This window comes from Rhea pennata, chromosome 3, assembly GCF_028389875.1.
Source record: "Rhea pennata isolate bPtePen1 chromosome 3, bPtePen1.pri, whole genome shotgun sequence".
In the NCBI taxonomy this organism is placed as follows: domain Eukaryota; kingdom Metazoa; phylum Chordata; class Aves; order Rheiformes; family Rheidae; genus Rhea; species Rhea pennata.
In genome coordinates, this window is record NC_084665.1 from 110,158,122 (window position 1) to 110,173,328 (window position 15,207).

At 35.0% G+C, this 15,207-nt stretch overlaps 1 protein-coding gene across 2 annotated transcripts in view; it reads left to right on the top strand.

Moving 5' to 3' along the window:
* TRAPPC12 (trafficking protein particle complex subunit 12) overlaps window positions 1-15,207 on the top strand; it is a 60,656-nt gene that overhangs the window by 23,049 nt on the left and 22,400 nt on the right. For both annotated transcript variants that reach the window (XM_062572991.1, XM_062572990.1), the window contains one exon: window positions 11,427-11,539. In XM_062572991.1, coding sequence (XP_062428975.1) covers window positions 11,427-11,539 — 113 coding nt within the window. The remainder of the gene's footprint in view (window positions 1-11,426; window positions 11,540-15,207) is intronic.

A 15,207-nucleotide genomic window follows, 5' to 3' on the forward strand; every position in this document is an offset into this window, starting at 1 on the left:
AGAGTAGTGAGAGGGACTTGCAAATATAATTTTTACTAAGATAGTATAGATATTTTAGTTAAGAAACATATGTATAAGTTTAAGAGGCTAGAGTGCTGCCAAAAATTTTAATTGTGCCTTATTTCCCAAGGCTACATATTCTCAATATAAAGCACCAGCTTTATATAGTATTCCTTAAAAATGAGCAACTAACCATGTAGATAACGTCTTCATTTCCAAATTCTGCTTTACTAGGTAACTATCAGTAGCGAAGATTTATGATGATCCCATTCAGGTAGGACAATGCTTACTGTTCTTCAATTCTTTCAGTGCAAGTAACGTCTCCATTTATTGAAAAAGTATTTTTTTCAGGCTTTCAAAATCAGATCTTAGTTCAAAACATCAGCCTGTGTTCATAGGTCAAATTGTAGACTATATGGAAACAGACAATTTCAGATAAAATTTTCAAAATCTTTTCTTTCAGTACTTACAAATATTTAGGCTACTGTCCCCTCTTGAGACTCTGTGGAACTAAGCTAATAAACAAAAGCTGGGAAACTAAATATGCTGTTAGATCTGGAATTTTTGGGGTTTAAAGTTTACTTTTCACAGACAGCGAGGTTAGGATTCAAAGTTACTACATCATCACTTTTTAAGATCTCTTATAAATTATACAGATATGCTATTGGAATTGAACAGTCAATTTTTTTTCCTCTTTCTCACTAACTTTCTGTTTAGGCCTTTTATCCTGACTTTAATGTCACCCCCTCTCCTTTGCTGTCTTTTTTTTCTTGTTTTATGCATCTATAAATAAACATCAGTTAGAAGTGCCACAGAGAAAAGTTGTGAAGAGTTTGTGTGTGTGTGTGTGTGTGTGTGTGTGTGTGTGTGTGTGTGTTTGTATGTGGATAAAGTTATTCTGATTTATAAATGTGTATATGTATGTCTATATACATATAAATGCACACATGTATGTATATACAGACAACACTCGCACATTGTGTATATATACTTGTATAAACAAGTATGTACAAATGTGTATGTTTGTGTATATGTATGCAAGTATACGTGCGTGTGTGTGTGTGTAAATCTATGTATGTATAAAGCAGAATAACTTTCTGAGACTAAATGTTGTGTATTTTGCTTTTCCCTTGTGCAGGGAAGGGGAGGTTTTTATAGACATATCATCGCATTTAGTTATATTTTCTATAAATGATAAAAGCAGCCTTACTGCTGCTTTCTGGTGCTTAAGTTTTATTAAATAAGCTCTAGAAGGCCAATGAGAAAGGATTTCTGCAACAAGAAAATATGAAGAAAGACCTGCTAGCCATTGGAATTCTCTTTTTTCTGCTCTGAAAGAGCTGTAGATGAGGGCTAGACATTGAATTTGATTGAACTGGCGTGGTGGTTGTATTATGTCAGTTATGAAAATGTGCAGCTGTTCGTAAAGAAATATAAATTGGAATCTCTGATCTCAGAAACTTCTACCTGATTTTGCTGTTTACTCCATCTGTTCCCATACTTCTGGAGTTTCTATTTTACTTTCAGGATATTTTTTTCCTTCCATTTTTCAATTTTGCCTTCTGTATGCTGGTAAAATATAAATGAATGAAACTCATTCATTCCAAAAGGACAATCAAAAAACATATTCTTTGAAAACAAATAGATCTACTGTAATTAAAAATGATATCTAAGATGATTAAGAAAGCTTTTTTTAAATAAAATGAAACCATTTTTCCTCTTATGACTTTTCTATAGATAAAATGGGTGTGAAATCCCTGAAGATTGTCAACAGATGTCAAATATAAGACATCATGTTAGAAGCAGTCTTACTTTACTGAAAATAAAATGTCAATACTTAACAGTAATTGTAGGATGTTACCTTTTGTCTAAGAATCATCTAAGCTTAGTAGATGTGGTTTTGCTCTATGAAAGAACTTTACATTTATTTGTGGTGGTATACATGCAAGCTATGCCATCTTGTTAAATTCTGTACTGAGTAACATGCAATAGAGGACATGATTTTGATCCAAAACATGTTTTGCAGAAGGCAGCACATGTCAAAGTCCAGTGTCTATATGAAGCCCTCTTATCTCCATGGGATATCACGTGAACATAGCCACTCACATATATAAGCACCTTTTGCAAAGCAAATTTCATTACACTGTGTGCCTTGAAAGTATGGTCTAACAGTAACCAAGTTGGTGAAAACTTTCTGCCAGTACAATGTCATTCTTTTTTCCCCGAAGTATTTAATCTAGCACGTTTATTTCTGTTATAGCTTAGTGTTAATATACTCAGTCTTACTCTCTTATTTTGTTTTTTTTTTCCCCAATGAAACCACGCTTATTGAAACAGGTATAGTTTCTTTCCTTACCTTTAATCTGCTTTTTAATTAAATTTTGTATTCCAAATTCTACAATCTGCCCTTTAGACCTTCATAATGCTATTGTTATTGATCGACTAGAGTCATGAACAAATGTCATTACCTCTTCGTGTTTGTTTTCTTGTTAACCAATGTAAGATGAAAATAACAGCCCTTTCTAAAGTTTCAGACACACTTTAGCATTTTCTCCCTCTATCTGGAATGCTTCCACTCCCAATCAGCCTCTTTTTTGATATGCATATTATTATTTCATCTGTTAACATTTATTTCTTTTTCTGTCTTGGTTGAAAGAATTGTTGAAAGAAAGAATTGTGTTCTGCTTACGCAATCAGAATTTCAGATACAAGTTCTCATCTTTGTTCTAGAATTTCTTTGTGTCACTGGGCACAACGTGTAAGTTCTCTCTCTCATTTCTGGAACTGGAAAATGAAAGTATTTCCTTTTTTCTCCTCTTTCCTTTTTTGATAGTATTTCCTTAGGTCTTCATTATTTTCTGGAAGGTTTGATGTCTTACTGTGTGTTTGTACACATCCTGGCACAACCTGGCCACGGTCGTTATGGAGGCGTATAATTACTATATGTCTTTTTTTTCATGTGAACATCAGCATAACTTTGCTTCCATGGTACTTTGAAAATAAATTCTAGTAAGATTTCAGTTTCAGATGCATAAAATTAAGAAACTGTGTCTATTCTAAACCATTGTTTTCAGCCACTCAGAAACATCTCATTCTTTACAATCTTTGAAATTTTTGCTATTCTTTTTTTCTTTATTATTTTACACCATTTCAACAGCGTCATTTGACATTTTTATTAAAAGAAAAATTACCTTTAACCAAGAAAAGAGGACTGTTCCCTGGAAAACAGTGACTTTAAATAGGATTTTTAAATCAGAGTGAATAAATAGAGCAAGGCATAAGCAAAACCTTCATCAGGACATTATAGCTTGATACTGAAATTACAGTTAAACACCAGTTTGTTTTTCTGGAGAAGCTGGCACAAATTGGAGCAAACTGTTAAAGAAGTGTAAAGAACTGTCTCTTCATGCTTTCAAATCATTATTTTTCTGAACTTTAACCAAGTAGACTCATCAAAGGTATAACTAGGTGAAATTTTTAACTGTTTGCAACACAATAGTAGAAAACTAGATAGAGTGTAATGCTATTAACCCAGTGTTGGCTGGCTCAAGGTCATGGGAGTTTCTGCCCCTGCTGAAATTGTTGGGTAGGGGTCTTGAAGCAGTTGTGTTGCCCATAAGTGCATGCATGCTTCTCCATGGCTAATTCGTGGAGTGTAGGTACTCAAATTTTCTGGTTCAGCAGGTGACATTACTAGTCATACAACATAAATTACTAATGGAAAGTAAAGAACTAATTTTGACAAAAATCATATCTAGTATTGTTTTGTCTCCCATCCTTAAAGAAGACATTTTCTTCTGGGTGCTTACAAAAGACATAGACTGGTATAGTCAGTGTGAAATTCATTTGGTTTTCAGTGTGCCAAATAAGACCCTAAAGCAAAAATTAATCTTGGCAAAAACTGTGCTCCTGAGTTGTTCCAGGTGATATGGATCTACACAGTGCCATACAATACTGTGTAGAGATACCAGACTCTTTTTTGAAAGAGCTCTTGTGCGTGTTAGTAACAAGACATCCCCTTGCGTTATGCCTGAGCAAAAATATGAGAAACAAATGAAATATGAGAAACATATTTCAGAAATACGAGAAACAAATGAACTTTTCTGTAATTACCAACAATGTATAATATGTGTTGAAAGTAAGACCACTCTCTGTGTGGGCAGCTGCGCTGCAGCACACCTGGAAGGGTTCCTGGGGCCGTGCCTGCCTCGCAGGCAAGCGAGCTGTCTGCAGGGAGAACCGATCGGAGTGGGTAGCCGCCCAAAACACTATGTATAGCTAGACATTTAGTAGGGTGCCATCCTGTCCTAGGGTCTGCTGCTGGAGTAATACCAACTGCAAGTCATCCCTGATTCAGGACTTGGGTCAAAGTTCCCATTAAACCACAAGATTTGTTTACTGTCTGGACTGGTAGTAGCATTCCTGTAACTTCCTGTTGTTGCCTGGAAAAACTTTTTCCTTACAATTCAGCTACTACAGTTGACAATTCAAACTATTTTTTTAGCTTACTACAGTAATTAATTAGCAGGTATGAAATGGAAGAGGAGGAAAAGTCATTTGTATATCATATGGAAGTTTTGGGTCTTTCATAAAATAGGTTGCTGTGTAGTTTCTTTTTGTAACTGCATTGAACTGATTTCAAAGGTAGCTTTGGAGGAAAAGTGTGGGGGGGGATAGATTTTTGTTTTGACCCTTGAATACTTGTTTTATCTCCTTTCCTAACCAGTGGCTCTTCAGCTTCTATTTTGTCTTTTTGTTTTTTCTTCCTTCCTATTTTGTTTGTAGTGTTACCTACAAAGTTCTCTTCCACTTCACTGGTGACAAAATTTTTATGCAGAGAAAAAACTACGCTGGCAACTTGTTCCAGCTACTGACAGGGCTAATGTGCTGTTAGCTGAGGGAGCATGCTTAGAAAAGCACTGCAGCAGGCCCTGCAGTTTGGTAGGAGCTGCTGCAGAGGCAATTGGGTATCATTTGCACGCTGCTGGCTTTTGAGTATCAGGTCTGAGTGTTTGTTTACTTTTTAGAGGCAATGGGCAAAAAGGAAAGCTAGATTTAAGGGGTACAATTGAGCTGAGTGCAATAGTAATGAGAAAACAACAGTCTCTTGTTCTTGCCTTTGTTTCTGTGTGCTTCAAGGAAACCTTTCCTTTTCATCTCAGAGGTGTTTGTTACTAGTAGCCAACACAGATCACCAATAATCCTTCTGAGAAGTCTGAGTGGAGCTCCAGATATTGTTATTTAAAGAATGGTTTGCAATTGTTTCTAGATAATGAAAGATTTTAAAAAACTTTTATATTCCATAGGAGGTTGGTATGGTAATACTTTGCCAAGTAACCCTGTTTCTGTGATTTTGTGCAGCTTATGTTTCTTGGTATTGTAAAGATAAGTTAGTGATTTTAGCATGCGTAACCTAGGTACCAAAAACCAGGCATCAAGCTAGCGCTCATTAAAATTTGCTGAGCAGATAAATTTTACCTAATTTTCATGGATTTTCTGCAGTCAAGCTGTAGTTTTCTCGTGCATTTCTCACAGTTTTATGATTCACATTGGAAAATATACTTGGATTATCCTGTTTACAAATGAAGCAGTATGTTTTTGTTTAATCCCACAAATACATTAGGATATGTTATTCCTTCTCTCATATTACAAAAAAAAATGAATTTACGTAGCAACTTTTATGTTACATTTATGTTACATTTATGTTACAGAGACTGAACTGATAGCAGTGTCTCTGAGTTAGGATTGCTAGATAATACACTCAAAAAATATAGATGCCTTCAAAGAACCTCTAATGAATGTTTTTGGTTTTAAATAGGTTCAGGAGAAACTTGGCCATTTTCAGAGCTGCTGTAGCAGCCTCTAGGCACTCAAACCAGTGAAGCAGCTGGCAATACCCCCATCTAGTCCTTGCTGAGTAAATGGAGCTAGTGCAGAAAGTAAAGCTGGAGGTGGGATGACAAATAATTTTTAACAGAGATCAGATTTTTACAATTTTGGAGTGCTAGATAAGTAAATTCATGCATGCTACATGATATTTTTTATCAGCGTGGCTCGTTAACTCTTTTTTCCTTTATTACTATCTTCAGATAAAAATCATCAAAAATATTTTTTGTGTATATTAATTATATTAGTGTGCTGTCCTGAATGGGCAGCATGAAGTCTAACTTTCACTCCTTTTTAGGAGAAACACAAGAGTGCTTTTTTTATACATTGGTACACGTTTTGTATGTTGGCATTGATTTATTGTCATTTTCAGGGATTGCGGAGATCAGTGTTGTATTATCCTTGCTATCAATGTCTGAATTTTGTAATGTGTTAGACTGTCTTTAGGAAAGAAAAAAAAAAGTGTATTTTTGCCTTGTGTTTTGCCTATACTTGCAAATAAATCTACTTTTTCTGTTGTTTCAACGTGCCATTTAAAAATCCTTAATTGTTGCATAAAATTGTGCAGAAGCACATTGCTAAGAATTGCTAAGAAACTAGGAAATATCTTTACCTATTAAAGTAAACTAATGAAAATGTTTTCTGTTTCATCTTGCTTTAATAATTATTAAAAGTACATTTTTAATATAGTGGGTTTTTTTACTTTATATACAACTTTATGTCAGACATCTGATTGTATATAGTATGTATGTACTATATATGTAGTACATGTAACATAATTAACTAAACCGAATTGTTGATGGTCACATTTAAACATACTCTGTGTTTTAACTTATTAAAGTGGTGTTTATTTTCTTTTTTCAGTTCAGCTTCTTACATTGGCTTTGAATGTTTTTAATTGTGCATCTTTTTTTAAGCAAAATTTGTGACAGTCACGTTATTAAGGCTCAATTCTTTTTTTCTCATCATCCTCATATTAAAATGTTAGAAAAAACGTTTATTTTAATCAGACAACTTATGTGCCTCGTAAGACAGTAAAAGCTGTGTTTTTGCAGATTTGTGTTCATATGTGTTCTCCTTTTTTTAATGAGAATGGGCACTTCTGCACTAGCTTTCTTAGTCTCAGCAGAGAAAAGCTGAAAGTCGTGCCTTTGATGCAACATGATACAGTTGTGTCATAAAGCAATAAATCTAAGTCATGTTGTTTAGACCAAAATTCCTACTGAGATCTGTTAACTTGCTTAAGTGTTCTAAGTTAGTACTTTCTGCAATTCTCTTACTTGATTGCTTGGTACATTTTATCAGTGAACTGATGAGGCTTTGCATAAGATTCGCAAAAGTCATATTATAGTTTGTCTTCACCTTTTTCATCTTCCGTTCTCCCCGTGCAACTTGGCTGAGCTGCTTCGCAAACCAGTTATGATCCCAGTCTTTCACTCCCACCATAGTGCACACACGTCGCCTTGCTAAGTCTTTTGATAACGAGGGTTCATAACCGTCCACCTTCTGAAAAGACTTTTAGTAACTTGCTGTTGCTTCTGTCATGCCTTCAAGCTCGCTCTTGAGATTTTGCTCTCAAACTAGTTCAAAGATTATTCTGCTTTCTTAGTTTTGAGAAAACTGTAGAAACACATTTTGCATGACGGAAATAATATAGTAGTAGAATATATTCATTCTCTCTTTTTTTTTTCAGTTTTTACACAAATATTAACCAGGAGTCATAAAGTTCTTTTGATGACTAGATCTCTTCATATGCGTTTCATATTAATGCTGTATATTTTCAAGAAAAGTGTATGTAGATTGCATGTAGATTGCATTGGCACTTTATGCAAGTACCACTCATAAATCTTCAAAAGTTTACCAAGTCTAAAGTAAATTTATGATCATTCTTTTTAACCAGAAAATTAGTTTATAAATATAGGAACTAAAGTAGATATATTACAGAATCACAGAATCAGTAAGATTGCAAGGGACCTCTGGAGATCATCTAGTCCAACCCTCCTGCTCAGGCAGGGTCACCTAGAGCATGTTGGACAGGGTTGCATCCAGGCGGGCCTTGAAGAGCTCCAGAGAAGGAGACTCCACAGCCTCTCTGGGCAACCTGTGCCAGGGCTCCATCATTCTCACAGGGAAGAAATTCCCCCTCACGGTCAGGCAGAACTTCCTGTGCTTCAATTTCTGCCCATTGCCTCTTGTCCTGTCACATGGGACAACTGAAAAGAGTTTGTCCCCGTCCCCTTGACACCCTCCCTTCAGGTACTTGTACACATTGAGAAGATCCCCCCTCAGTCTTCTCTTCCCCAGGCTGAAGAGGCCCAGCTCTCGCTACACTTATATAAGCTTAACTACAAGCTTAAGCTTATCTTAACCACACTTTATATAATTTAACTTTTAAAAAAGCTTATTTGGAGATAGGGACATTTGTGGGGAAATTTACTTCTCAAAAAATCTGAGTTTTTATTTTTTATAAATAGTATTTGAGGAATATGTGTGTATGAGTGGCTTGGATGCGTGCTACAAATTTTATTATGAACAATTTTCTCATCTGATTTGACTTAAAGTTACAAAATACTGTTTGCATGGAGTGGTAAGACAGCCTTACCAAAGTTAAAAGCTAGTTTCTTTTCTCACTGTTTAATTCTCCACTGTTACCACACCCTTGGTAGAACAGACCTAGTTTTGTGTAAAACATGCTCTTTTCAGGAGGAGTGGAAGGAAACTGAGGAATAGGGCAGAAACAATTAGTGTTTCTGAGATCTAAAGTAAAAGTTTGCAGCTTGTTTAGTAGGCAGTAAGTAACAAAATTTCACTGCTAGGATTTGCTCTGTACTTAAAGGAAAATTACATACAGGATACTCGTTACATTGTGAGTTTCAAAAAGAGAGAGCAAAGAAACTGTTGGCTACTTTTTAGATCATCCTGAGTGAAATAGTAATTTAAATTTTGATTTGAAAAGTCATTGCACTGACCACCCTTTCCATGCGGGCCGGCTTCCTTCTGTTTTTGTTCGGTGAGACCTAAATCGTTTTACTAACATTCCTGCTAAGGACCATGCTGGAGTGTGTTGTGGTCACGTACTCTGAATGGAATACTAGATTATTGGTGGTTAAGAAATAATACCTTAATAAAGTACATTTTGAAGCAATACAGTTCTGAATGCTTATCGCAACGAAAGACTTAGTTGTGTAGCAAATAAATCAGATTCTTATAACGTATAAGTTGGCCTAGAGTCCCATTCGTCATTCTAACATGCTATGACACCAGTTCTGATGATGTAGATTAGTGATGCGTAATGGGTTTTTGCTTCCCATTGCATGGATCATAACAGCATGGCTCTATTCAGCAATAGGGAAGACCAATACTTTACAAAATATGCAATCCCCAAAAGTATTTCACAAAATGTTTTATAAATTTTATAGAAATTGATAACGTGAGACATTTCATCTGTGCTCCGTTAAATATCTATCTGCCTGTATGTTGAACTGTGCTGTTTCCAATTCAGATTTTCTGTAGGAGTATTTATTGTGTTGGCCTTTTGCTGGTTTTTACAAGAGAATGTAATAATACAACATTGTTCAGAGTTGAAAATGTTAGAACACTGTCATTAACCAAAAATGTTGCTAAAACTTTAGAGTCTTTACATTTTATATGTCAGATTTTCCAAAGCTTTACTACATGAACAAGACTTTTTTTTTAGAAAACTCTGCTTCCTGAAGGTGTATAGTTTATGTATTAGCATATCTCTATAAAACAATTTTTTGCATGGTATTCTGGCTCAGAATTTACTCTCTAGTTATTTTTGCCTTCTTTTTTTTTGTTTTTCACCATCCATACACTTACACACCTTTTCTTGTATCATGCTAGATGATGTCAGGATAAATAAATAAAACCTTTAATATCTTTTTATATTGGTTGAATGACCTTTTTAATAATCCCTCTAAAAGAGAATTTTAAAGGCAGTTTTGTTTTCTTATTGTACATGTATGATGAAGTACAAAACTTGTGTATACTTCCTTACAGAGAACACAGCAGTCACAGAGGCCATTGGGAATACTTAGCTTTGGCCAAAGAGAACTTAGGTAGATGTAATTAGCTTACTCATAAGGTCATAATTACTGAGTTGGTTTTGTGATTAAAACTTTGTCTCCCTTAGAAATAATATTTAGAGGCAGTGACTAATTGCATATAGCATTTAGCTCTTTGACATACAAGCTTTTTAAGAACAGGTACAAAAAAATGTAAAAAGCTTGTGAGTCCTATTTGTGAAAAAAGATGAGCCAAGGGGTGACTCAAGAGGGAAGTCCCTTTAGAATATGTCCAAACTAAGTAAATGAATTATATTAAAATATTAGAACCTTAGACTATTTTGCAAGGCCTCTTTCCCAATTATGCTTGTTCTGTTTTTTAATAGTAATGTTCAGTTTATGGTCATATTCAGTGTAATTAGTAATGTTCAGTTTATGGTCATATTCAGTGTAATTGCCCATGTAAACAGAATATGCAGATATCTGAAAGCAACATACTGCATGCTGTAGGATTTCCTTAGAGCTCTTGAAATTGTCTGTCAAGTCAGTGCTTGCAAATTTACCGGATTGGAGGATTGGACCCTTGGTAAAAAAAAAAAAAAAAAAAAGATGTCAGCTAATTTAAAAAGGAAGAAACCTTTTTTTCCCCCACAGATATTCCTTAAAATTATTTCCCTATTGTTTGTTTTCAGTAAATCAGAAAAATACACAAAACACGCTATCTTTTCTAGAGTAGATCTCACAGCAGAGTTGTTCAGTAACTCTTTGTGGAAGATGCAACATTCATGAAGTAAAGCACAGACTGAAAGTTATCTACTGTAAACACTTACCTAAGGAATGATCTCTGCAAAGCATAGTAGATTCCAATCTTTACACAGACCTATGGATATTAATATCAAAAGGAACAATCAAGTATTTATAGTATATTCTAATTTGTTGGAGAACTTCCTTTTTAAAAATTTCTTCTATTGTAGCATGCTTTTCTGTTCTTCATTAGAGTGGTTTTATTCTTAATTTCATTTGATTCATGTTGTATTTCTATCTTTTTTTTTGGCTACAATGTAGGGGTTCTGTACATCAGCTTTCTGCTTATTGGGAAAAAAAATACATATAATTGGTTTTGCTTGCCCAAATTATATACCTTTTTTAGCAGACATACCTTTTAAGACCTATAATTCCATCTTAATTTTTCTGTATTGATTGTAAAATAATGCGTAGTTATTAAATGTCAGGAGTAATGTCGAAGGTAAAACTTGAGTAATCTTCCATTTTTATCCTTCATTGTAATTGGTTTATAAAAATCTTTAATATATATTATACTTTTGTGTCCACCTTGTTTTGGAATATGGAATTAGGTGCACCTTTTTCATACTGTCTTGATTATGTATGGGAAATGAGAATTTGAAGGCAAAATGGAGTTTGTCACATATACAAGTGAGAAATACCTTACAGAATGTAGGCAGATTGTGCACTAATGGTTACAGCAAACACACTTAATAAAAATTATGATTCTAGGTTCCATGGTTCCTTTCTCCATGCGGATTTTGCATGCTGAACTTCCTCAGTACCTAGGTAATCCTCAGGAATCACTTGATAGACTGCACAGTATGAAGATAATCTGCACCAAGGTAACAGCTTCCCCATGCAACAGCATTTTGTAATATTTAAGGAATATATTTTACTGTCCTTATCCAGAACATACGGTTTGAGCTAGCATATTTTGACTCTGTCAAACAAATGATACAAATGAGGAACTCACTAATAGAAATCATTAACTCTTTTTTTGCCTTTTAGGAGGCAGCATCCTTCTCTCCTCTGCTTGGTAACTCTGCTGACTAAAACATATAGACTAATAGAAAAGATAGTTCCCTTGCTTTCTTGCTTATGCCAGGCAAGACACTGAGAGAACAGTGTAATACGTTCAAGGGCAAGTGAGAGAGGCCTTTTTTTCCTCACTCAGCTGCATACAACTATCCCAGAAACATAGCTGTTAATGACCAAGACTTATGCTTTCTCTTTCAGAAACAGTCTAGATAGTTTGTTTTAGAAATGCCAGTCATTTAGGACTAGAAATACAAACTATTTTTTTGTTTAGGGTTTTCTTTTTTTCCAAGTTGCAACAATATAAAATTAGGGCCTAAATTATAATATGGAATTTGTCAGTGCTGAGCCTGGAATGATGAGTTGTAAGCAATATCCATATCTCAGTCCACTAAACCAAATATCCTAAGTGTTAAGCATCCATTCTTAAATTTTTAACAGAAATCTTCCCTAGTAATCTAATAGATGAATGATTGTAAGTGTTATAAATTGTGTTAATTACCAGAAGAAATGAAGCCTTATTGTTTTATCCGACACTGAAAATTTCAAAACTGTTTATAACATATAATTACATTTTATTTGCAGTATTCTTTGGAAATTTCCTATATTTACTTGTGAAAATGAATTGAATAATAGAAATGAAGAATTTTTATTACTATAGTTGCCTGAATCATAATTCACTAGGATAACCAAATGTTTACTGTCAAAAAACATTGTTCTTTCTATTATGAGAGAAAAGAAGAAAGTTTTTGGTAATAGGTGATGAATGTGGCATTTTGCTGTAGAGCTGGAAAGAATTTATTCGGAAATTCTTGAAGATGTAGCAAGTTTGGCCAAAAACTACTTCTGGAAAGCACTTAGGGCTTCATGAATAATATTTTTATTCATGACCATCTCATCTAATATTACTGTCAGCCTATTCTCTCCAGCATTTACCTTTGGCATTTGTAAGTAAGCAGTCCTCCTCAATTTGAAGGAATTTTCTTCTAGAAAATGTCATAGTCCTCTGTTGCAGGATTTCACACTGCTGCTACTGATATTTGCCTATCCCAACTTGCAGTAGATCAACAAATGTCTCATATCTTGTTTTTGTGTGATATAGTATTAAGTGTCATGTTGTCTGCCTTCAGTCATGAAGGCACCACTAGCCTCTTAAAAGTTAGCTAGTGTCTAAGCTCTTTTATCAGGTAAACAGGGGAGAAAATTGTATGAATGTAAATGAGGAAGCCACACCTGAGAAGGCAGTGTTCATCAGCTGGTGGTTAACTGTGTTGAAATGGATGTATCTTAATTACAGTGTAGTTAACCCTGATTCTCCACAGATTAAGTGTTACTGATCAAAAGGGGAATGAAAGAGGAAGAATATTAGCTTCTTTTCCCCTCTTTTCAAGACCCTTAAGTTATCTAAAACCTTGAGGTGGCTCTGCCTACTCGCTTTTCCTTTGGTGCATAGCTTTAAAGCCTGGCCAATATACTAAGGAAGCTTTTGAACTCTAATGCAAGATTTTGTTTGAACATAAACTAGACTGATTATTTGTTTAAATACAAGAAATTGGAGGAGAGGAAAAAGAAATAAAGGAGATCTGCAAATAAAAGATACTCTTTTCCCTGCCCATTAAGCTCTTGAAGAACAGATCCTTTTAAGTAGATTCTCACTGCATCAACCTCTGGTGGCTTCCTATGGCACTACAGACTCTGTGTGATTCCTTGTGCCCTTTGGAAAAGTTTCTTTGAGTCTGGTTCTATGTCTTTTACTGGCTTTTCCAAAGAATCCCCCATTCTGTGCACTTGCTGTCAGTTCCCTGATTTCTCTTTCTTTATTCTAAATTTGTGAAGTTGCTCCCAGGTGAACATACTTAACTGATGTCAGTATAGGAGCCATCTCCCCTTCCTTCTGACATATTCCACCAGGACCAGGGTTCAGAAGACCAGACAAGCTATTCATGGTGCTGGTGGGCACTGCTTTTTGAAGTACAGCACACAGAAAACTGCGAACTGCAAACAAATAAAGCATACCATCCTTCACAAGGGGATATTTCTGATTAGTTAATCTAAACACCTCATTGCAGATCACTTCAGTTGTTTGCATTTAATTAAATACCTTGTCTTTTTGAGCAGTTCAAAAACAACTGTAGGAACAAGAGTGTGAAAAAGGAGAGCTTGTACAGATAAAGACATTTTTAAAAAGCAATTGTAAATTCATGATAATTTAACCATTTGAAGTCATGCAGGATTGTCTGGAAAACCCGTTGTTTGTACACCAGTTTTAATTTTGTATGGAATGCTGTTAGTCTAATAATCTAGATCACATGTGGAATGTTCACGACTAGAGCACATAATGCTTAAGGAAAAACATGACATAACGAGGAAACTAACATAACCAATGTATATTAATTATTCTTCATATTTGTATATGACGCTTGGGAACCATTTGGGTTATAACAGAATTAGGGGGACTTTCAAACAAAAGCCTCCAGTGTTTTACTTTACTACTTTAAAAAATGGAAAAATGATCTTTGGTCATCCTTATTTACTGAAGGGCATACGAATAGTCATTATGTAAATGAGGTGATCTTGGAGGCATAAAAGCTAGAAGAGAGAAAAGACCTATTAGCTCACCTAGTCTGTCTCTTTGCAATGCAAGGCTGTTTTTTAGCTTTTAATGAGCCAGCCTATGGAGCCGAGACCACTTCCCCTGGGAGGCTATTCCAGGCTAATGCTGATGTATTCTTATCATACGGAAATCTGTCTTCTTATTCTGTTTCTCTTTCTTAATGTAATTCCATTATTCCTGTCTGATACCTCTTTTTAACCTCCTAAATTCCCTCTTGCTTTTTCTTCCGTGCACTCTAGAGATACTTGTCAACTTCAGATTAGCCATTAGACTTGAAGATCTAGCCATAGTTATTTTGTCAGCATTCTGGTAACTCAGTCTCTTCAGCCTATCTATACTTAGGTATTTCTAGTAATTGAACTAGGATTGGAGGTTGATTGAAAAATCATTTTCTAGTATTCCTGCAAATTTGTAATCAAGATCTGATCTGGTATTTTACATCTCTTGTTTTTAGGTGCAACATTTAGGAATAAAATAATCTATGAAGCCAAAGGCCTAATATGTTTTTTTGAGAAAATGTAGTGAAATTATTATTGTCTCTGTTGTCACTGGTCTTCCCAATATGAGTTGCTTCAGTGAGTTGTTGCACTTACACATCTGCTTAAAGTAAATAGTCTCCAAACACCGAAGCAGTAGGAGCAATTATTTAAAAGGGTTTGTTCTATTCAAGTATTCATACAAAAACATACTCATGATCACTTCAGTGCTAAGGCTGCTAAGGACATGCCAAAAGAACAAATCGTCAGGCTTGGACTAAACTCATCCCATGTTTGTGACCAAGCTTCCTAGCTGAATGAAGGAGACCTCTTTGAAATAACATCCCATAGTGTAACCTGTTTTGCGTTTTAACTCTGATTCTTC